Source organism: Euprymna scolopes, chromosome 20 (assembly GCF_053919585.1).
Source record: "Euprymna scolopes isolate OS-2025 chromosome 20, ASM5391958v1, whole genome shotgun sequence".
Lineage (NCBI taxonomy): Eukaryota > Metazoa > Mollusca > Cephalopoda > Sepiida > Sepiolidae > Euprymna > Euprymna scolopes.
The window spans coordinates 16,940,349-16,965,079 of NC_136501.1; the positions used below are offsets into that span (position 1 = coordinate 16,940,349).

The following is a 24,731-nucleotide window of genomic DNA, read 5'->3' on the forward strand; positions in this document are numbered from 1 at the left end:
ATATATATACTAGTGGGGTGCCCAGCATTGCTCGGGTGTGTGGAAATAGTGTAGTAAGGAACCCCGAAGTGGGGGAAATCAAAACAACAGTAGTGGAGGTGCCCGGCATTGGTTGGGTGTGTGTAGATGGCATAGTAAGGAACCCTGGATGGGGGGAGGGTAAAAAGTGGTAGTAGCGAGGGAAAATCAAAACAACAGTAGGCAGTTTGGGTGGAGAGAGGTTTGGGTTAAAAAAAAGAAAAAAGTAATAGTAGGCAGGCAGGCTCAAACCCATAAGCGAAGGAGGAAAAGAAGGTTAAAAAAAACAAAAAAAAACTGATGTCTTAGCCGAAGTCTCCATTGTACGACCAGAAAAAATTAAGCATAGTCAATTCAACCAAGATGATGACTTTGCGAAAATGTCGACGCAAAAACTGACCGCCTCCTTGTAAAAATGTACCCAGCTGAGGGCAAATGAGACCGCTGAATGGTTTAAAACGGCAATTGAAGCACATGTTCCCAAGCGGAAATTTTATAGCAAGCCTCACTCTCCCCAATGGTTTACTTCTACTTGTGCAGCTGCCATTGCTCAAGGGCAGCATGCATACCACAGATTTAACCGACATAACTCCAGTTCAAACAGACAGAAGTGTATATATGTATATATATATATATGATTACAATATTTTTTCCAAATGATATCTGAAGAGAGCCAAGCATATTGGAAACAAACATTTAAAAAAAAAAATTTTTTTAATGCAAACTACTAGATAATGAACAAATTTTAAAAAAGTAATAAATATTGATAGCTCCACTTCTTTAAATATACACTTTTCTCTCATTGGAACCATGCTACCCCTTACTTAATATATATGTGTGTGTGTAGCTTAGTTACCATAAATATATTATCATAATGTTATATATATGTATTGTTGCAAGGAATGAACTCAGCCCAAAATACAAATTTCTAGGGGTTTTTTTTTCAACGTCTTCCATTTTTATTTCAGTATTTATACCATATTTCTTCAAACTGAAACATAATTATCAAAGTATACTTACGCAGATAGATATGAAAAGTCTTTATTAAAGTTTGTGCCTATTTCCATTCTATGGAGGCCAGGCGCGAACGCAGACCCCACAATTTTATTATACCATACCTATTTAACTTAAAACATACTTATCAAAGTGTTATTATGTACATCTATATCAAACACACTTGTAAACGTTTTTTTTTTTTAATTTTAAAATTTTTTATTTCCATATTTTGTGGACCAGGCGCGTACGCAGACCCCACAATTTTAATGAACCACCGTTCTGCCAGATCAAACATACCCATTCGTGTGTCTCGATACATCTTCTATCATTATATGTAATCAGTTTTTTAAAATAGTCAACCATATAGGAGCCTATTCGTGACCAGACACACACACACACAGCTTATATATATATATATATATATATATATATATATATATATATATATATATATATATATATATATATATAAAGTATTTTAGTGCAATCATATTTCCTTATCAAACTGTCCCTATTTACTTGTCTACCAACGAGGACAAAGGTTGACACATGGTCCGGGGTGGGTTAGTGACATATGAAACCCAGCTCCCAAAAAGGAGCATTCTTAGTAAGAACAAACTGTGGCATACACAACTTATTTCCACACTTTCCTGCATTTCAGCCTGGGATCAAAGTGCAGTATCTTTTCCAATGAATACTCTTTATTTGTTTTTACATAAGCAGTAATATGTTGCTACACTCATGAGCATGTTTCAGTCAGGCAGCTACTAGTAACTAGAAACCTCTTCAGGTGATACAGCTTATGATTAGTTTTTTTGGAAAAAGAAATCCAGCAGAGTGCTCAATTAAAACGAAAATCCGAAATATAAGAGCGTATTTATATTTTCTGTACAGAAAGTTGTTAGATGAGACAAGTCATTGGTACCGTCGGTTTCAACCCGATAATTAGGACCGTTTAAGATATCCTTATCAAGCTCTCTCCGACGAATATTAGCTGAAGAGAGCTTGATAAGGATATCTTAAACGGTCCTAATTATCGGGCTTGAAACCGACGGTACCAATGACTTGTCTCATCTAACAATTTTCTGTACACAATATATATATATATATATATATATATATATATATATATATATATATACTGTGTGTGCAAAATCAAGACTTCAAGACAAGGTGGCAACGAAAAGTGCATTTCATTTTATGTTACAATTGTTTCGATGTTCAGTTCGACAGTTTCAAGCATTATATAATGCTACATTGCTAAAAGTGGGTTTATTCATAAAGTCTGAAGAAATGCTAGTTTTTGAAAATTTTCAGACGATATAATGCTTGAAACTGTCGAACTGGACATTGAAACAATTGTAACATAAAATAAAATATACTTTTCGTTGTCATCAACACCTTGTCTTGAAGTCTTGATTTTGCACATATAGTATATTAATACTCAATTATGAAATGTGATAATTTTGTAGCTTAATCCATAAGTCAACCTTTTTTGGCTTAAAACCTATTGGTATATGAAAATTCACTGAATTACACGAACTCAGTATATTACATATAAGTCTCTCTCACTCTCTCTCTCTCTATATATATACACTAGATGTACCCGGCGTTGCTCAGTATTAAATGTAACGTTAAATTCCTTTAATAAAATGTAGTATAAAAAAACCAAAAAAAAAAAACCCGAAAGAAACTAAGACATGTGCATGCGAGTATTATGCTTTTTTGTTCTAAATAGTTCGCTTCTTGTAAGTAAAATAAAGAATGCTCCAACCGAGATCGAAACCAAAACCTAAAGGCAGTGAGTCAAGTATGATAACCATTAGGCCAGCCTGCCACAGCTTTAAAAAGCGTTTTCAAACTTCGTCAAACAGTTGACAAACAGATAAAAATCCGATGACATCCCCCCCCCAAGTACCAATTTTTCAATTTTGACCCCTTAGCAGCTGTTTTTTTTTTTTTCCGGATGAAAACCGATTAAAAAGTTTTCCACATGTCTGGACACCGAATTTTAAGTCTGTAGATAAAGAATTCGTTGAGTATATAGGTTGAGAAGTGTACTCACAAAAAACACACACATTCTCACTTTTATAGATAGATATGAAATAGATCACAGAAAGAATTAAAAATATTAATTTCCTCTCTCTCTCATATATATATATATATATATATATATATATATATAAGGTGTACCAAAAGAAGCTGATGATTAAAACAAATTGATAACTTTCTTAATTTTTTATATTTTTCTTTTAGTTTTTCAGATCATCTTGAGTAACCCTTCCAAAGTCATAATGGGTCGTTACACTACCGAGGGGCGGATATTTATCGTAGAGTCGTATTTTCGGTTGAATGAGTCAACATCAGAAACTCAAAGAGAATTTTGACGAAACTTCAACACAACATATTCCCCTACTCCCAATGCAATAAAACCAGCCACAATAAATGCCCTTAAAAACAATATAGAGGAAGAAATTGGGGCCATAAGCCCTGAAACATTAAGTGATGTGCCGGACAATGCCCTGCAGAGAGCACAAGAGTGTGAAAATGAAAATGGTGGACATTTGAGTAACATCATTTTTCATAACTAAAATTAGAACTTGTGAAAAACATACCCTAGATTAAGTTGTGTAAATAAAATTAGAATAAGTAGACTATAATATCTTACTATATCTTAAAAAATTCAGTGAGAGGCTCATCTACCTACATATGAAAATTGGTAAGCATAACTTAAATATTGAGGAAGTTAATCAAATGTAAAATCCGTCAGCTTCTTTTGGGACACCCTGTATATACATATAAAACAGACATTAGCGAGAGAGCATATATATAAATATATTTATATAGTTAGTTATAAAAATATATATGGCAATTAAACTACACAGAATATTCCGTGTTTCATTCTCGTGAGAATTCGTAAGGCATAAGCCTGACGAATTTTCATTTGAGAATGAAACGCAGATTATTCTGTGTAGCTTAAATTACCATATATTTTCATAACTTACTACCTAGCTCTACCTATGTATTGAGCACTGTTGAAGTAAATACTGAAAATTATGCACCAAATTATATCTTCATATATTAATTTGTGATTAAATGAAGTAATCATATATATTCAAGCACATCTGATTGATTTTTCAACAGATTTATTTTTTTTCCGATTTTTATGGATATCTTTTTCATTTGCCGAGCGGTCTTTTTTATATCATCTGGCATCTTGTATAAAATGGCGCCCAAAAGTTGTTGTTCAGCCATGTTCTTCTCAAGTGCTTTCTATCAGTGCATCTGATTATCATCAGGAGTGATTATTGTTGTTGTTTTCTTTTTCTTTGGCGCCATTTTATACAACATGCCAGCCGATATAAAAAAGACCGCTCGGCAAATGGGAAAGATATCCAGAAAAATCGGAAAAAAGAATAAATCTGCCGTGTTCAATCAGACATGCTTGAATAATAACTTGCTGCCAAAATATACAAATATATATACAAATATATATGTATAGCTCTCGCATTATCAACCAAACTCCAACCTCTGTCCCATCGCCGCAATGTTGCACCCCTATGTTCCCTATGTCTGTTTTATAAGTATTTTAATGGAATGTGCTCTGAACTCGTAGCACTTGTGCCCCTTTGACGTAAATACCATGACTAACCTGACAAGGAGCAAAATCCCACCCCTTCACTGTAGATATCCCTACATACCGGAAAGCCTTCTAGTCTAATAACTTCTTCCCTTTGATTGTAGTGGCATGCAGAAATTGAAATGAAATGTGAACAGACATCTTTCTGCTCAACTCCCTACATTGTCTATCTGTAGTAACTCTTATCCCAAATAGTATCCCTTATATCCAAATGGCAATCTGTCTTGTTTGGGATGAATAAGAGTAATATATATAATTACATTTTTTTTTCAACATATTGGGGATATTTTAAGTAGGCTGTTCAGTGTTCACAAAAGTAAATGTGGTATTGTGGTCACTGCATTTATTCTACTTAAGACTATAAGATAGAGAATGAAAAATGATCACAATTTTTTGTAATTTAAAGCAAAAAAATAATTCAAAGTGTAGCATCTGTTCTTTCTCATGTCAGAGAAAAAGAAATTCTTCTCGACTTAAGGCAATTATTTCGATCCAAATCCAAAGTGACTCTTTTTAAAATGGCTGTATTTTCACCCATGTTAAAAAACTGACATTGTGCCTGCCTAACTTTGCCCTCGTTACTGGGCAAGTCAATAGGGAGTAATTTGTCTTATTAAATTCTGTACAATCTCGCTGACGAAGTAGACCAGGACAGACAATAAACACATCCACCCTCTGAAAGGAGGAGGTAATGCATGGAGAAACACTTTTTTTTTTTTTTTTTAAATTTCATTATCTAAAGAAAGTTTTTGAATGGTGTATTGAGTAAAAGTCTAAAAAATAACACCATGCTTAGAAAACCTGACAGACAGGAATTTTCGTTTTGCTTTTTATTTACTTATCGGCTTTGGGTTCTTCCGGGCTAAAATGAAAGTGGGATATGGGTCTGTTTAGTCTCAGGATAGTATCCTCCCAGGCATTGCCACTTTGGGGGGGATAGAAAACGGTTTATTGCTTGGCAATCTGAGGTATCCCTACAGATCTAATCTAGGATATTCCCTCATGAGAAGCTGACTCCCCCATAAAAAAAAAAGAAACAGACAACCTTATGTCACATCAAATCCTTATTTACTTGCCTACCCATGAGTACAGAGTTCCTACTTACAATGCCTCCCCACGGGACAGAGTTAGACACCAGGGTCGTTTTTTAACGTGGAGAAAAGGAACAACAATAAAAATTGTCTCAGTCGTAAAGGATTTCTCCTCCACTGATAGAGAACAAGAAATTGAAGTGCAGCATAAGTACAGAGTTAGACACATAAAGTCTATTTTCAACGTGTAAAAAAAATCTAGCTCCCAAATAGGTGCACTCTTTGTTGTGACAAAAATTAAAACGGCTTCGGTCTAGAAGGATTTCATCACCCATGCAATGCACGGAGTATTGTTGTCACATTTGGGATGGCGCATCTGCTTCTAGACTCTCACTCTTAGACAAGATTCAGAAGAGTCACCAACCTAATAGGTCCTCCTACACTGTGGACCAAACTCAAACCTCTGTCCCTTCACTGAAATGTTGCATTGTTGCACCATGCACTACTGTCTATTTTACAAGTATTTTTATGGAAAGTGCTCCGACGAACCTCAAGCTCTTGTACCCCCCCTACATAATACCCCCGACCATGCAGCAAAATCTCACCCCTACACTGTAGGGACACCTCACTGAAGAAACTAGAAGGCTTTCCAGCACTGATGTGTCACCTCAGTGCTGGAAAGCCTTCTAGTTTCTTCCCTCAAACTGCTATACTTTGGAATTCCCTATCGGGTCCCTGCTTCTGACTGTACAGACATGTGGAAGTGTAATGTGAATAGATATCTCGCGGCCCAACTCCCCACACAGTATCTCTGCAAATTTTGTCCCAAATAGTAGCCCCTTACATCCAACTGGCACTGTGCCTTGTTTGGGGTGAAAAACCAGTTAAAAAAAAAAAAAAAAAAAGCTTACCAAGGACAGAAAAGATTAAGTATATTATCAGATCACATACTACACTTTGCTCCTAGCTAAAAATCAAGTTTTTTATAGTGAAAAAAAAAAGGGGGGGGAGTAAATGATACTTAACTTACCTCATGCTCGTTGAATTGTTGTTTGACTTTCATGACTCCAGGTGGATCAGGTCCGACAGCTGATGTATTTGTAATATCCACAACCGGTTCTTGTTTTGCAATAACATCTTCAGCTTCCAAAAGCCAGGCGAGGACATTTTCCAACATGTCCTGGTATGAAAGAAGATCCAAAGAACTGGTGCTCATGATGCTGTGACGACTTGATGTACTCGAGGTTCCACTACTTAACGACATCAGCGACTGGGGACGCGCAATATATGAAAAAAAGAAAATAAAAAATCACATAGCTATCGTCGTATTTTTTTTTTTTTTTTTTTTTTTTTTTTTTACCCTAGTTAAAAATAATTCGTTGAAGCAGTACATCTAAATATAAAAACGCACCCGTATACAAATGAATACATTTCGGAAGTTTAACAAACAAACAAAAAAAAAAAACACTCACATAAACATAAGGGGAATTAAGTGCGGTAAGATTCCACAAGTTATGAAGTTTTTTCGGTCAAGTTAACTTTTTCTGGGGTTTCTGCGGGATGTATCCAATACTGTCACCGACCATAATTTTTTTTTTTTTTTTTTCACGCTAATAGCTGCGCTGACTATATACAAGTGTAAACGAAACAGTATTATGATAACTGAGAATATAAACACAGTAGGAATTGTGACTGGGCCGACCACGGCCACCTATCCACCTCACACTCAGCTGCCAACTAGGACTAACACTAAATAAGAAACTACCTATTTTTTTTTTTTTTTTTTTTTAATTTACAGTGGAAAATCTAGAGTATTTTTACCCACACACATACATAAGCTAAAAAAAAGTCTCAAAATAGTCCAGTAGTAATGCCAGGAAGTATATAGATAATCTTCAGCCTGTAATATCAGGTTTCTTTCCCTCCCTTAGTAAGTAGCTCCTTTCACTCTCTCTACTAAAACCGAGTTAAGTGAAGAAGAAGAAGAAAGAAAGAAGTCACTAACATTACAGGGCACAAACTCTTAAGGCTAACTTTTACAACTTGAGGTTTTCTTTGCGTTTTGTTTTTTGTCTTTAAAATAGATACGACTATTGACTAACTAAACATTAAAAAAAACAAAATTAAACATGTTCTAACTGTGCCGCTTTATTGGTAATATTAGAAGACTATAATTTAAAGACTGAAATTAAAACCACAAAACACAAATCTACTAAAAGCATTCGCTTTTACTGCAAAGACGTAAGTAATCGCTGCTATTTAGCTGTCTAGACTTCACACACAAAAAAAGCCACGTGGTTTCATTATCGACTTAGAATAAAACGTCATATACACTTACGAGGATTTCTTGATATTTCTTAAACAACGAGTAATTTTAAAATAAAATTTGTAAAAGTAAATATATAAGTAAATATTAATTTGATATTTCTGTACATACTAGCATGGGTGCCCGGCGTTGCCCGGGTGTTTAGAGGTGTATGCTGAGCAAAAAAAAAAAGGGGGTAATTTTTTAAACTTTGACCCCTATTATGACCCCTGAAAATTTATTGTTTTGGCCTCAAATCAAGTTATTACGTTAGATCCATGTCCACGGAACCTATATCTAAAATTTCAAGGGTGTAGACCCAAAATTGTCGGAGGAGTTTGGTAGAGTTCTTAAAGGTCAAATCGTTGAAATTTGACCCCTTAACAGCCAAATTTCTGGCTGACACCCGTCACATCGATTTTCCCAAATCTCAGTACCCGGTATTTCAAATTTCGAGTCTATAGACTAAAAATTGACAGTTATTGCGTAGGGAAATGTACACAGACAGACAGACACACAGACAGACAGGCAGACGCGTTCACTTTTATAGATTATAACTAGGGCTGTGACAACAGAATATTCTTTTCATTGTTTTTATTCTTAAGTATCCGATAAGAGACAGTCAATCAAGCTAGGACCACATAAAAACATATAACATATTAACGGATATATACTCGAGAGTAAAAACAATGGAAAGAATATGATGTTGTCATAGCCCTAATTATAACTAGGGCTATGACAACAGCATATTCTTTTCATTGTTTTTACTCTCGAGTATATATCCAACACAGTAAGACACAATTAATCAACCGAGGATCACATCACTCTACATAAAAACATATAAGATATCAATGGATATATACCGGAGAATCAAAACAAGGAAAAGAATATGCTGTTGTCATAGTCCTAATTATAACCAACTAAAAGTTGTCTCAAGACGGGTAAAATTAACCCCACCGTCACCAACAACTCTGAACAGAACATTTTTTTTTGCCCCACTTTTATATGCCCTGAGAAAGCATTTAAAAAAAAATAAAAATAGATATAATACTAAACCTTATGTCTAGAAGTCTTATTCGAATTCTGATCAAAACAACACAATATAAATGCAAGTGTGTCACAAGGGTCAATCCTGGAACCTTTATTATTCCTGATATTCATAAATGATCTCCCTGATAAAGTTGTCTCCGAGATGGGTGTATTTGTTAATGACATCACACTTTATAGCAGCCATGAGGGGAAAATATATGAACATATATCTTAGGCAATGGCTGAAACCTTAGAGGAAAACTTCCAATCTGTCATGGAATGGATTGTAACATTTAATGCTGTCAAAACTAAGCTTCTTTTCTTTAATAATTACAAGAAACCGTCTCAACTGCTGATAGCCATGGCAAATGATGCGCTACCTGAAAGCTCTTCGTTCAAACTCCTCCGCTAAACATTCACAAGCAACATGAATAGGAACAAATACATTGAAGACATTGCCAGGGTTGCTGCAAAGAAGGTGCTAGAAAATTTCTCACACCTGAGAGTATCCTATATCTCTGCAAGGTCACCATTCACCCATGCATTGAAGTATTGCTGCCACATCTGGGCTGGTGCATCTGCCACTAGTCTCTTGCTCTTAGACACGATTAAAAAAAAAAAAGTGTCTTCAACCCTGTGCTATCAACCAAACTCCAATCGCTGTCCTATTGGCGAAATGTTGCATCTTTGTGCCTGTTTTACAAGTACTTTCATGGAATGTGCTCCAACGAACTCAAGGCACTTGTACCCTCATAACCTAAATACACCTGACTAACCCAACAACCTACAAAATTCCACCCTTTCACAGTAGAGACCCTTAGGTGTAAGAAAGCCTTTTACTCTAACAGTTTCTGCTCTCGAACTGATAGATTTTGGAATTCCCTCCCAAGTCCCTGCTTCCCTGGCTGTACTGACATGCAGAAGTTCAAGTCTTGCATGAACAGACATCTCACTGCTGCATAGTATTCCTGTCGAATTGGAATCAAATAATAGCCCCTTATGTCCAAGTTGCACTGCGCCTTGTTTGGCGTTGAAAACAGTAAAAAGTAATTAAAACACTTTAAATTTGCTAAAGTATAATTAATTAAAAATACACTAAAAATGGCTGACTTATTTACAAAGAAATTAAAATGCATTCTGGTGGAATATTTTCCTTTCATTTAAAAATTTTTGCATTTTTTATTTCAATAAATAAATATTTAATTATTAATAACTTTATATATCTATAAAAGTGAGAATGTGTGCGTGTAAGGATACTTCTCAACCTATATATTCAACAAATTTTTTATCTATACACTTGAAATTTGGTATATAGGGTATTTAGACATGTGGAAAACTTTTTAATCTGTTTTGATCCAGAAAACAAAAAGGCTGTTAAGGGATCAAAATTGAGAAACTGGAACAGGGAGGGGGGGGGTCATCGGATTTTTATCTGTTTGTCAACTGTTTCACAACTGTGCATGCGTGAATTGTTCACATGGCAAATTCCTTCTGTTAAGAATAAGTAGGTTTGAAAACACTTTTTAAAGACGTGTCAAGCTGGCCTAATGGTTATCGTACTTGACTCACAGTCTTTAGAAAAAGCATAATACTCGCATGCATATGTCTCAGTTTCTGTAGGAATCAAATTATAATATTTGTGCATATTTTGCGACCGAGCAACACCGGACGGGCTGGTAGCGATAAAATAATTCAATGTTGTAGTCAACAAAATTATGATGACACAAAAAAATACACAACTAAACATACCTCATAATATTAATCTATATATCTATAAAAGTGAAAGTGTGCGTGTCTGTCTGTCTGTGTACATTTCAGTACACAATAACTCTGTTAATTTTCAGTCTACGGACTCGAAATTTGATATACAGGGTATTGAGATTTGGGAAAATCTTTGTAATCGGTTTTCAGCTAGAAATTTGGCTACGATGGTCTGTCATTAATTTGTTTAAGTTATTTACTAGCAGGCTGCCCGGCGTTGCCCGGTCCTAAAATATGCTTTAGTATGATATTTTAATCTGTGAAGATTTTGTATTTATTATTATAGATAAAATACTTTATTAATTATTATATTGTACCTAATACATAGTAGTGATTTCAAAAGTTACAAAAAAATATAGGTGGCATTAGCTCTCTAGTAGTATTTAATACCATCTGAGTTAATGATAAATGCATGTAAAAACTTTCAAAATTAACACAGTTAAATGTATAAATGTATATTTGCGCATGCGTAGAGGATACACATAAAACTGACTTATGCCTGGCAAGTTTAATTTTTAAATTTTGACTTCTCAGCAGCTATTTTTACCGGCTAAAACCAAATTGAATTTGTTTGACAGGTCCAAATTCCCTATATATCAAATTTCAAGTCTGTAGACCAAAAATTGACAGAGTAGTTTTGTAGAGAACGTTCCTCAGACAGACAAATTCACTTTTAGAATATATAGAGATTTCTTGCAATATATATATTTACTAGCAGGGACGCTCGGCATAGCCCAGTTGTAAAATATGCTTAAATATAATATTTTAATTTATGCAGATTTCGTATATATTATTATAGAGTCAATTTTTTATCAATTCTTATATATTATAAAGATGTGATTTCAAAAATAAAAAAATATATCCATATGACTTGAGTACATCAGTTTAAATCGAAACCGAAACCAAAACTTATAAAGAAAAAAAATGTGTGTATATATATATATATATATATATATATATATATATATATATATATATATATATATAACTTGAGTTCTTTCAGCTATAATCGAAATCGAAACCAAAACTTATGAAGAATTCTTGGTAAAATTATTTATTACAAGAAATGGAAGGTCATAACATTTAAAAGACAGTCACTCGGAAAAAAAAAGATGTAAGTGTGAAACAAAAAATAACACATACTCTATCGTATCAATATATATATATATATATATATATATATATATATATATGTATGTAAGAGCAAATAGTTAATAAAACATGTTAAAAAAACAGTTTGAAAAAGCGTTAAAAACATATTTAATTTGAAAAGGAAACACTAAATAAGTGGATAGTCCTTAATCCGCGGAGTTTCGAAGAAATACTTTCCTTCTCATCAGAGGGTAGGAATTAGCAAAATGCGGGACCGGATTTTACTTGCAAAAGTATTTGATGAAACTACAAGTCAAAGATCTTCCTTGATAACAAAAAGTGAAGCAGAGGGATTTTATTTTATTTTTATTCATATATATATATATATATATATATATATATATACTTGCAGACCCATGTCCCAGTGTTGCCAGAGAGAGGTTGATTAACTCAAGAAATTCCCAACTCCAGCATTGAACTATTTGTTCTGGTTGTCAGGCATGTATGCAGATTCATGAAATTAATATAAAGCAATTCTTTTGGGGAAGGGTAGCACCCGGACTAATGGGAGAAATTTAATTGCCAACCCTAACGTAGTGTTGGACTTAACGAAGGATACAGTTTGCTTAAAGTTAAAAGTAAAATCAAATTCATGAAACTGAAAAAAAAAAAAAAAAAAAAAAAAATCGAAAAAATAAAAAATAATTTTCTTTTTTTTTTTAGTTTTTTTTCCTAGTTGTCTGCCACAAATACAGATTACAAAATACAGATCAAAACAGATTATAAAATAACCAATATAAATTAAATGAATTTAAATTAAACTCCTTATTGAAAACTTATATTGATATTTATTAGATAATGCATGGTTGGCATTGATCCATTTCCACACACAGAGGTTGAATGTGACACAAAGTTGGTTTTAGTTTCATCCTCCTCCACAATAATTTGTGAATTAAGAGAATTCCTCAAAATTAACATTGTATTCTGAATTAAGAATTGTTTGTATTAGAATGACTGGGCTGATAACGATAATAACAGTTACAGTTTTGTTTTATTTTTTTATTTTTTAAGCAGAAATAAATATTTTTATGCCTTTTTTAGATGCGTTTAGCACAGCTCTATAATCGCCTGTATCTGTTGGCCCAATTAAAAATTAAAAATTGGGCTTATATATATATATAAGATGTATATAAATATGCATATAAACGCAAAACTAAATTAAATATTAATGGAGTAGAAGGAAAAATAGTTCACAAACCAGCTGGGAATTGAAACCTGATCGCTTGACTGAATGGCCGAGATTTATATGCCAATCTAAAAATAGCTGTTTTAGATTTGATTCAAAAAGAGAGAATAGAAAGAAAGAGGGGAAGAAAGAATAGAAAAATAAAGGAGGAGAGAGAATAGAAAGAGAGAGGGGAGAGAGAATAGAAAGAGAGAGGGGAGAGAGAATAGAAAGAGAGAAGGGGAGAGAATAGAAAGAGAGTAAAGGTGCAAAGAGAGAGGAAGATAGAGAAAAGTGGGAGAAGGGGGAAGAGAGAGAAAGGGAAAGAAAAAGAGGGGATAAGACAGCAGATGAAGGAGAGTAAGAGAAAGGGAAAGGAAAGAGATAGAGAAAGATAGGCAGAGAGAAAGAGAGATAAATAGAGAAAAATAGAGAGGGTGAGCAAATATAAGAGAGGGTGAGCAAATAGGAAGAAACTTGACTTTGAATGTTATGAGTTGAATGTTTATGAATGTTAATGACCTTGTTTATTCTTTCATGTTTTTTAGGATAGGTGAAAGATTTGACACAAATTTCATTCTGGATATCTGGAATTTTGACAATTTAACTCTCTCAGACCTGAGCTATTGAACCTAATTTGCCCCTGTGCCTGACCTCCTGGGCAAAATTGTGAAAAAATTTAAATGCGTTAGCAATTTTTTGCCGCCAGCATTCAGCCCTCGTGTGCCAGTCCGCTCAACAGGTGGAGCCCTATTTGATGCATAGACCCACTTGCATCGTCAGAATTATCATCACTTACTCCTTCGTCGATATATTTATCATCACTAGCTTTACTGATTCAGAAACTAATTCCTGATCAAATTCGCCTTCGTCTGAATCAGCCGTTCACTGGACAAAACAGAGGAGGGTAGAGTGGTAGCCCTCGATATATCCAAAGCTTTTGACAGGGTATGGCAGGATGGTCTTCTAAGGAAAATTAGATCATATGATATCACTGGAAGAATACATAATGTAATTAAATCCTTCTTAAGTAAATCCAGGTTGTCCTCAACGGTCGTACATCTAAACAATATGATATAAATGTGGAAGTACCTCAGGGGTCTATCCTTGGACCTTTATTATTCCTGATATTCATAAATGACCTCCCTGATAAAATTGTTTTGGAGATGGGTATATATGCTGATGACATCACGCTCTATAACAGACACGACAGGAAAACAAATGAACACATATCTAAAGAAATGGCAGAAACACTAAAAGAATAACCTCAAATCTGTAGGAGAATGGGGACAAAAATGAATGGTCACATTCAATGCTGCCAAGATTAAACTTGTTTCCTTCAATAATTACAAGAAATCTTCTCTACCACCAATAGCAATGGCCAAAAACACATTACCCAAAAGAACTTCCTTTAAACTCTTCAGCCTAACGTTTACAGGGAACATGAACTGGAATAGATACATTGAGAGCATTGCCAAGGCTGCTGCGAAGAAGGTGGGCTCTCTCTACCGTGCTAAAAAACTACTTACGCCTGAAAGTATCCTGTACCTCTACAAGGCCACCATTCGCCCATGTATGGAGTACTGTTGTCACATTTGGGCTGGTGCATCTGCTGCTTATCTCTCACTCCTGGACAAGGTTCAAAAGAGAGTCGCCAACCTAATAGGTCCTGAACTGTCATCTAAGCTTCAGCCTCTATCCCATTGACGAAATGTTGCATTCCCCTGCCTTTTTTTTTTTTTTTTTTTTTTTTTTTTTTTTTTTTACACAGTGATCACCACTTATCAAGGCCCGGAAGCCACTCAGGGATAAGGGTTATTGCAAGTACATTAAGTTAGTAAGGAGATTTGCTGAAGTGTTTACTTAAGGGGGCAGTTCATTAGGAATTTGTTAACATTGGACTTAAAGACATCCAAGTTGTAGTCCGGAGGGAAGCAGGCAGACGGAACAGAGTTCCACAGGCGTGCAGTTCTAAGAAAGAAGCTTTGTTCATGGAATCCGCATTTTGATTTAGGCACAGATATAGAGTGGGGGAAATTTTTCACAATGGATTCAGCTAGACGGGTGTTTTTCGTGAAAGATTGGCGAGGGGGGACCAGAGATTGGAGTTCAGACGAGCACCTGCCATGGAAATAACGATAAAACAAGGACAGGCTCGCAACGTCTCTTCTGTGGGAGAGAGGTTGCAGGGTAGAGAAAAGGGCATCCCCCACTAAGCTACGAAGTCTATTTTGTACTCTGTCAAGGTAGGATAGGCTGTTTTTAGCAGCTCCTGCCCAGATATGGCAGCAGTATTCCATCCTTGGACGTACTTGGCTTTTATATAGATAGAGAATTGCATCAGTAGTGAGATATCTTCTGGAGCGGTAGAAGGATCCCACCATCTTTCCAGCGACCTTGGCAACAGACTTGATGTACATGTTCCATTTCAGATCAGGAGTAAAGGTCAAACCCAGAAGCTTGTCAAAACACGGAGCCTCACCCAGACGAGAGCCATCCATTTCAATTGATGCCAGCTGGGGATCAGAGCGTTGATGATGTAAGGATAGGAGTTTGGTTTTGGATGCATTAAAGGTAACGAGCCACATCTTCCCCCACTGAACCACGCGCTCGAGATCAGAGGAGAGAGAATCAGAGAGAACTTTGTCATTTACAGCCTTTGATGTGTTGCCGTAGATGGTTGTGTCATCAGTATAGATGTCAACGAATGATTTAAGTATGTGTTTAGGGAGGTCATTGATGTAGATCAGGAAGAGAGTTGGGCTCAGGATTGACCCCTGGGGGACCCCAGCATTTATACTGCAGGCCTCTGATTTTTTGTCCATCGACCACTACTCTTATGAGCCTATCGGAGAGAAATGATTTAATGATTGAGAAAACATTTCCCGTTATACCGTAGCTGGAAATCTTGTGAAGTAGACCCTTATGCCATACCTTGTCAAAGGCCTTTGATATGTCAAGAGCAATTGACCTAGAAAGAAAGCCTTTGTCAAGAGATTCACTTATCCTGTGGGATATAACCGTCAGCACATCTGCAGTAGATCTTGCAGAGCGGAAACCATATTGTGTGTCACTAAGAAGGTTATTCCTGCTGAGGTGGTTGACTATTTCTCTATTTAATATGGATTCCAGCAACTTACTCATAACACACAGGAGACTTATAGGTCTGTATTGAGAGGGAGATGACTTATCACCTGAATTCTTAAATACAGGGCAAACTGAAGAGGTTTCCCAGGGAGTCGGAAAGCACTTCTCCTTAAGGCAGCGCTTAAATAGTTTCGTAAGTATGGGAGCAAGTTCTGGTTGAAGCTTTTTTAACACTATAATTGGGATGCCATCAGGGCCAGTTGCTTTACTGGAATCTAGGTTCTTTATTAGCTTGGCGACCTCATGCACGGATATTTGTATGTTACCCAGCTTGTTCTGTGTTATAGGAGGAAATATGGGGAGTTGATGGTCTTCGTCGCATAGGGTAGAATTAGCTGCAAATAGTTTGGCCTGTTCTACAAGTGCTTTAATGGTGAATGCTCTGACAAACTACAAGCACTTGTGACGCCTCAACGTAAATAAACCCGACAAGCAGCTAAATCCCACCCCTTCACAGTAGAGATCCCTAGGTGTAAGAAAGCCTTCTACTCCAATAGTTTCTTTCCAAGAACTGCTAGACTTTGTAATTCCCTTCCGGGATTCTCCTTTCCCAACTGTACTGACATGCAGAAGTTGAAGTGTAATGTGAACAAACATCTTGCTACTCATCTCCCTTCATGATATCCCTGCAACTTATGTCTCTGTTAGTAAGCCCCTACTTCAAAGTGGCACTGTGCCATGTTTGGGATAAAAATTGAATAAAAAAAAACAAACAAAAGAATTTGTCACTTTATCCAACACTTGTTGCAACGTGAAACTCCTTTGTCTTGCTCTTTTACCTGTTGAAGTGCTTGGTTTGTCACTAGCTCGCTTCATGGCTACTTTAGTCTACAAAACAACTCACAACTCTGCCAAAACAAAGGAAGACATTTACAGAACGTTAGGCTTGCGCTAAATCGAGGCTAAGAAGCGATTGGGTAGCTATTTTTAGCTTCTTGACAACACAAAAACATGTGGTCGAAAAATACCAGTTTAATGGTAACTCGGTATATGCATTTCCGGAAATTACCGGTATATCGGTAACTCGGTTTGGTAGGGTTGAGGAACTTGGAATTTTTATGATTTCTTTTTTGACATCTCGACTTTGGACGGTTTAATTTTACACATTTGACAGTTGGTGATATTATGGATCCCGGACGAAGTCAGCCAACCTTACTAGTATATTCTGACATAACGATATTGTCAGATTGGAAATGCAATATATAATTACTCTAATAACAGGTTTGATCAGTGACCCTGCCGAGATAGTGAGAAACAAAAGAAAAATATAATTGTTTCCAGGTGTTCTAATAACAGGTGTGATCTGTGATCCTGCCAAGATTGTTTATAGCAGAGGTAGCTGAGGTAAGTGGGCGGTGTGAATAACGAGTTGTCAAAAGGTATTTTCTGAGGTCTGAGAGTGCTTGCATCTTTCTAATTTGGAGGTGGCGATACAGAGTAAAAGGAAAGAAGGGATGTTGTTAAAATAGAATTTCTATATGCCGGAGGGGGGCAGTAGAGCGCAGCAAAGATTATCAATTTAGAAAAGAGAGGGAAGACCAACACTGTATGTGGAAAAGGAAAATAGCATATGATTATTAGAAGGAAAACGGGAAATAATAATAATAATAATAATAATAATAATAATAATAATAATAATATAATATAGAGAAAAGTTGTTGAGGTAGATATACTAATCGCAATAAAAAACGAGAGAAATAAACCGTCAATAAAAGCGAGGATATTTGACCGATTACATGGTCTCCTTCGCAGTTCCTAACGAATTCACATCACTGTCAGATGAAAGTTACATCGAATTGCTAACTCAACTTCGTCCAAAAGAACTTTAAATTGAAAACAAAAACTCTAGCCAATCCAGAACGTGTTTCATAAATCAAAAGAAAACCTATAACTATAACTATGTCAGTAGATATATTTCACAATATTTTAATTGAATAATTATTTTTGATACGAAAATGCTTAGCAACGACTTGTTAATTTCTACTTTTTGCCCTTTTCGTATTTTTAAAGTGATTCGGTGTATCACAGATATCAATAAGACGTCACAGAAAGTAAAATTACTGTTTTAGCATCTCTGAAAACCTGTTGATGCGGAAATTGCGTTGCTATGCGGACTTAGTGTTTGCATGTTTTGTTCGCTTTGGGGCTAAAACTGACGATTTATGCAGGATTCCAGTATCCAGTCACTGCCTGAATACATTTCAGAGGTCCAAGATTAGACAATGTTACATTTGTGATCTCGCGATTAGGGATCACGTTTAACTTGTAATCCACCGAAACTGTGGACAACAGTCTATGGCAGTGTTAGGGCTACACAATTTTAGATATCTGGAATTTCGATAATTCAATTTTAGATACCTGGAATTTTGACAGTTTAATTTTAGACATCAGAGATTTAGATAATTTAATTCTAGATATTTTTCTTCATCTAAAATCAGCTGAGAAACCATCAGATCAACACACAAAAGATGCACCCCGTTTCTTCACAATAGTGTAGCTATAATAAAACATCGTACACAAAACAATCTACTAAACAGAAAATCAGAAGTAATATCCAAATGCTGACCTAGAACAAAACATCTAATCCAGTTCAATTGAAAAGACTAAACTCTAAAAATAAAAACAAGCAATAAAATTACAATAACAACACAAATATTTAGTAAAATCAAATAAAAATGCAAAAAAAATGAAATCATACATAGAAATCATTTCACCACAGAAAATCTTTTCCATAAATAACAAAAATCAACACCAATATTAATATACAATAATAAAAACTTGGACCAAAAATACAATAAACAAAGTCATGACTAAAAAGTAGCCACACAATTTTTGTTTGCTTTAGAAAAAAAAAAAAAAAAAAATACAAAAATGAATTTAAAAAAATTATATGTACAAATCAGCCTGAAAAATGAACACTAATACACATCAAAACACAAACAACTGACAATTTTTTTGCCTCGGTACCAAAGCCATCAGAATCTTTGCCATTTTGGAGAATGGCTTGTTTCACATTAACTGCAGCATATTGCTGGTCTTGTGCAGTTCAAGATGGCAACATGACAATTCCTCCTACTTTAATCATAAGATTTTCTATAACAGTAAAACTACTTGATCAGTTCACATGATTTTTGGAATAACATTTCTGTTCAATCATGGGTACGTATATCGTACAATTAAAAAAAAAATTTTTACGTAGGTGAATTCTTGATAAAAACCAAAATGACAAACACGTAGATGTTTCCAAACAGTAAATGATCTTCCAACAAAAAACTTTAAAATGTTACACAATCTAATTATAATAAGCAATCAGAACCAGATGTGCACATTTAATGCACACATAGTTGCTCAAAGGTGCATCTATTGCAGTCAAACCAATTTTTGTTTGTATGAAATCTATGAATACTGCAAGTAATACTCTCCTGCAGCAAACCTTATAATGCTGTTCATATATGTGCATCACAATTGATGACATGACAAAAAAGAAACGACTTGTAGTTTTTATGAATTTAAAAAAATCATATGTACAAATCATCCTGAAAAAATGAACACTAATACACATCAAAACACAAACAGCTGACAATTTTTTTGCCTCGGTACCAAAGCCATCAGAATTTTTGCCATTTTGGAGAATGGCTTGTTTCACATTAACTGCAGCATATTGCTAGTCTTGTGCAGTTCTAGGAGGTTCATCTTTCCAGGCTTTTACCTCTTCTCTTTGAGAAGGGCTTAGTTTATTGATAATCACCTGACGCACAGTTACTGAATGCTAACGGAGTTGCGAAGCATTTTTTTTTTTTGCAGGCGAGAATGCTTTTGGGATGCTGGCTTTTTAAATCTCACTTTCCAAATGATATTAGAAATATGAAGTTTTTTTTTTTTTTAATTTCACTATGAAACAAACAACATTTTAATGTATTAGGTTGGTGCAAAAATAATGTCGTTTTTTTACATTCAACTTCATGTCAAAAAACGACATTATTTTTGCACTAACCTAATAACTACCTTAAACATCCCAACTTTATAAATAGCGATATATATATATAAAATATAAATAACAAATTTGGCTTACCTGAACGCTTTACTAGTTTTATGAATGTTTATTTGTGTATTAACAGATACAATTCTTATACATTTTAGTAAAAATTCAAACTAACAAAAAAAAAATTGAAAATCAAGTTGTATTTATTTTCAATAGACAAGAATATATTAGCCCACTTCTGAGCAAACAGCAGTAAAATATTCATAAAAGTAAAAGTTATTATTTACTAGCAGCTGTGTGTGTATGTGTGTGGGGGGTGGGGCTTGCCGAGTTGTAAAATACACTTAAATATATTTTAATTCATAATGATTTTGTATCTATTATTACTGAACCAATTCTCTAAACTTCTGAAAGTACTTCTTTTAAACTCCTCGGCCTAACGTTCACAGGAAACATGAGTTGGAACAATTTCATTGAGAGCATTGCCAGGACCGCTGCAAAGAAGATGGGCTCTCTTTACCGTGCTAGAAAGCTACTAATGCCCGAAAGTATCCTGTACCTCTATAAAGCCACCATTCGCCTATGTATGGAGTATTGTTGTCATATTTGGGCTGGTGCATCTGCTATTAGTCTCTCGCTCTTAGACAAGGTCCAAAAGAGAGTCTCCAACCTGATAGGTCCTGAACTGTCATCTAAGCTGCAGCCTCTGTCCCACTGACGAAATGTTGCATCCCTCTGCTTGTTCTTCTACAAGTATTTTAATGTTGAATGCTCTGACGAACTGCAAGCACTTGTGCCCCCACGGCGTAAATACCCTCAACAAACCCGACAAGCAGCTAAATCCCACCCCTACACAGTGGAGATCCCTAGATGTAGGAGAGCTTTCTACTCCAGTAGTTTCTTCCCCAGAACCGCTAGACTCTGGAATTCCATTCCGGCTCCTTGCTTCCCCAACTGTACTGACATGCAGAAGTTCAAGTGTAACGTGAACCAACATCTTACTGCCCAACTCCCTACATAGTACCCCAGTAGCTTATGTCCCTGATAGTAGCCCCCTACACCAAAGTGGCAATGTGCCTTGTTTGGGGTGAAAAATGTAATTAAAAAAAAAACAAAACAAAAAAAAAACTAATATATCGTACCAATTTCAAAAGTAAAAAAAAAAGAAATGACTTAAGTACCATCGGCTAGAATCGAAACCAAAACATCTATTGCTCCAACCGCATTCCCTACTGATGTAGCAATTGAAAGATAGATAAGAAAGTTTTAAAATTAAATGACTTGAAGAAATGAATTGAATTTGGTCATAAGAATATGTCGGCAATTTGAAATGAACATCTTGCATTTCAACTTGCCGATATATATCTACGCGTTATTCATCCATCCAAACAAAGATTTTACTTGTTATAAACCATCCTTGGTTTATGATTATCATTTCCTGTTAATTTCAGTGTTATGTGACCAGTAGTTTAAGAGTTTATCGGTTTAATATTTATACAGACAGACACACACACACGCACACACAAATTGTTTTATTTATATAGAATATTGTTATACGGCTCTGTCTATAAATATATTTAGCTGTTTGTATGCCTAAAGTTTTGAATCCTAATTCAGTTAAGTTTCAAAATCATATTTTGAATGACCATTTTTGAGAAGTCTTTATATTTTATTTAATTTCTATCTAATTAATATATCTTATTTAATTTAATTATATTTTATTTAATATATAATCATTACAAAAGAGAAGGTACGGCATAATCAGGTTGACACACCGGTTCCCGCTGGATCACCGAAGTTAAGCAACATTGAACCTAGTCAGTACTAAATGGGTGACCATTTGAGACTTCCAAGTGCTGTAACCGCTCTCCGCTTATCTCGGCATTGTTTCCAGACGTCCTGGACTTTTCCTTGCCACTGGACTCAAACAGTACCGATTCAGGAAAGGTGTGGTTGAGGATTGCGCAATCCTTGCCTCACAATTACACGCGCAGCTGCCCCTGCAAGGGGTATCCTTTGTCCTTCGAGACTGAATGGAGGCATCGGAAGGTAAAGTGTGGATGAGTAAACCTCCTAGAACTTCACAGGACCACCAATCAACAGGGACAAGGCCATTACGAGAATGACCTTGCCTTTTGAAGCCGTGCACTATACACCCTAGGCCAAACTAATTTGCATATTAATTTTCAAAATTAAATCACATTAATTTACTTTTGGAATTAAATTTTATTTCTCAAATAGGATTTATAAATTTTGGCTTTTATTTTACACTATTAAATTTTTGATTTCAATAAACAGTTGCTTTTTTTTTTTTAATTATACATAATTTTATATTTTTTTATTGACAAACAATTTACTGATGTTTTTCTTATGAAAAAATATTTTTTCTGTATTAAGCAAAATTCAGTAATTAATCATTTTTGAAAAAAACGTTAGAAATATTGAAGACTAGCATTTCAGCCCGGCGTTACCCGAGTTTTTGGAGGTGTATGTTGAGCAAAAAAAAAAAGTTATAGTAGGAAGGCAGGCTTGAACCTGCACTGTGAAGGCGGAACAGAATGGGAAAAAAACATGACATCTTTGCTGTTACGACCACTGTCAAACTGGGAGTGACATAGGCTTAAATTAAAGCTAGATAATCGAAAAGAGGGGATGACTTTCGAAAATATCGCGGGGAAAAAAGGGCCCCTCCGTGTAGAAAAGTGCCCAGTTGAGGGTGAAGAAGTTAATGTTTTTAGCCAATTTTTCAGTATTTTTCGTCTGAAGGGTCGGGCTTCAAACGATACTGATCTTGTGAAAATTCCTCACCTCTGTTGAAAGTTTTAGGCAGATATGCAAGCATACATACATACATTTATATAATGGTAACTAAAAATTTTCGACCCAAACCGATTAAAAAGCTTGCCCTATCTTTGAATACCCTTTATGTAAAATTTCAAATGTTTAGACCAGTAATTTGGTAGAGACCGTAGAGGTCAATTTTTTAAAAACTTTGACCCTATTATGACCCCTTAACATTTATTGTTTTGGACTCAAATCGAGTTATTAAGTTAGATCCATGTTCAAGGAATCTATATCTAAAATTTCAAGTGTTTACACCCAAAATTGTCGGAGGAGTTTGGTAGAGTTCTCAAAGGTCAAATCGTTGAACTTTGACCCCTTAACAGCCAAATTTCTGTCCGAAAACGGATTACAAAAATTTCCCCAAATCTCAGTACCCTGTATATCAAATTTCGAGTCTGTAGACTGAAAATTGACAGAGTTATTGCGTAGGGAAATGTACACAGACACACAGACACGTTCACTTTTATAAATATATAGATTGATTAATATTATAATATAATAGGTATATTAGTAATATAATTATATTATAACATAATAACAAATAATTAAGTTATGTTGACATGAAAAACACATACATGTAAAGTTCTGTCATAATTTTATTAATATAGTCAATTTTCTTTCTCAGCCATAACTACATACGCATTTGTTCAAGGAGCAGATATACATTTGGAGAAGTTTTAAGTGTAACTATTTTTCTTGCGTTATCATTTCAAAACTGATACATTTATCAAACAGAAAAGCTTGAAATTCAATAATTATTTGTTAAATCTACAAAAATTAATATGAAAATCTAATGTAAGTTTTGTGCGTTTGTACACATGACCACAGTGATTGCTTTTGCGTTTTTCTTCCTCTCTTTATTCGCTATCCAGATACAAAACGAAGAAAGTCAGTAACTGAGAAGAAGCAACCTTGATCTCTCTGTTGATGGGATCAAAGGGAGATAACTCTAGCCTGTAAACCTTAGGCTATCGGGTCTAACAAAGATTCATATAGTTAAAAAAACTAAAAAATAAAAAAAAACTTTATCATTTAGCTTTATCAAAGCACGAGTAGACACATCAAATTTGAACAATATCTTTATCTTTCTTGAATAAATAAGCAAGAATGTTGAATAATTTTTACCCCGAAAACGTCTGTTTATTTTCATCAAGAACTTTTTCCCTTTTGTGCAGGAATATAAATTTCTACTTTCAGCTAAGACATAAGAATGCATTCTTAACAATGGTATCAGTGTAGATCAACGCTTCCCAATTGAGGCAATGCCGATAAGAACTTGTGTGCTTCAACACAGATGAATTTATTGTAGTCTATAGAACTATTTCTTTTTGGGGTGAAGTTAAAAATAAAGTTGCTTTTTTTTGTTTTAATTCTAAAAAAATCCTCAAGATTCTGATATAATACAAAATACACAGAAGAGATGTTGCGAGTTTGTCTCTGCTTTATCGTTATTTTCATGGAAAGTGTTCGACTGAGCTTCAATCTATGGTTCCCCCCCCTCGACAAACTTTCACAAGAAACACTAGACTAGCTGAAAACACTATCAATAATTTCCCCCACTCTTTATCTGTGCCTAAACCTAAATGTAGATTCCATGAACAAAGCTTCTTTCTTAGAACTGCACGTCTGTGGAATTGTCTTCCGTTTTCCTGCTTTCCAGC

General features: G+C 35.0%; 1 protein-coding gene across 7 annotated transcripts in view; it reads right to left on the reverse strand.

The window, feature by feature from the left end:
- The window catches only part of LOC145241334 (dystrophin-like), a 1,936,823-nt gene that overhangs the window by 1,529,157 nt on the left and 382,935 nt on the right, over positions 1 to 24,731 (reverse strand). For 6 of the 7 annotated variants that reach the window (XM_080104172.1, XM_080104173.1, XM_080104174.1 and 3 more), the window contains one exon: positions 6,716 to 6,955. In XM_080104172.1, coding sequence (XP_079960298.1) covers positions 6,716 to 6,955 — 240 coding nt within the window. Of the gene's footprint in view, positions 1 to 6,715; positions 6,956 to 7,157; positions 7,650 to 24,731 lie in introns of those variants that run through there. The other variant, XM_080104177.1, reaches the window with a different exon arrangement.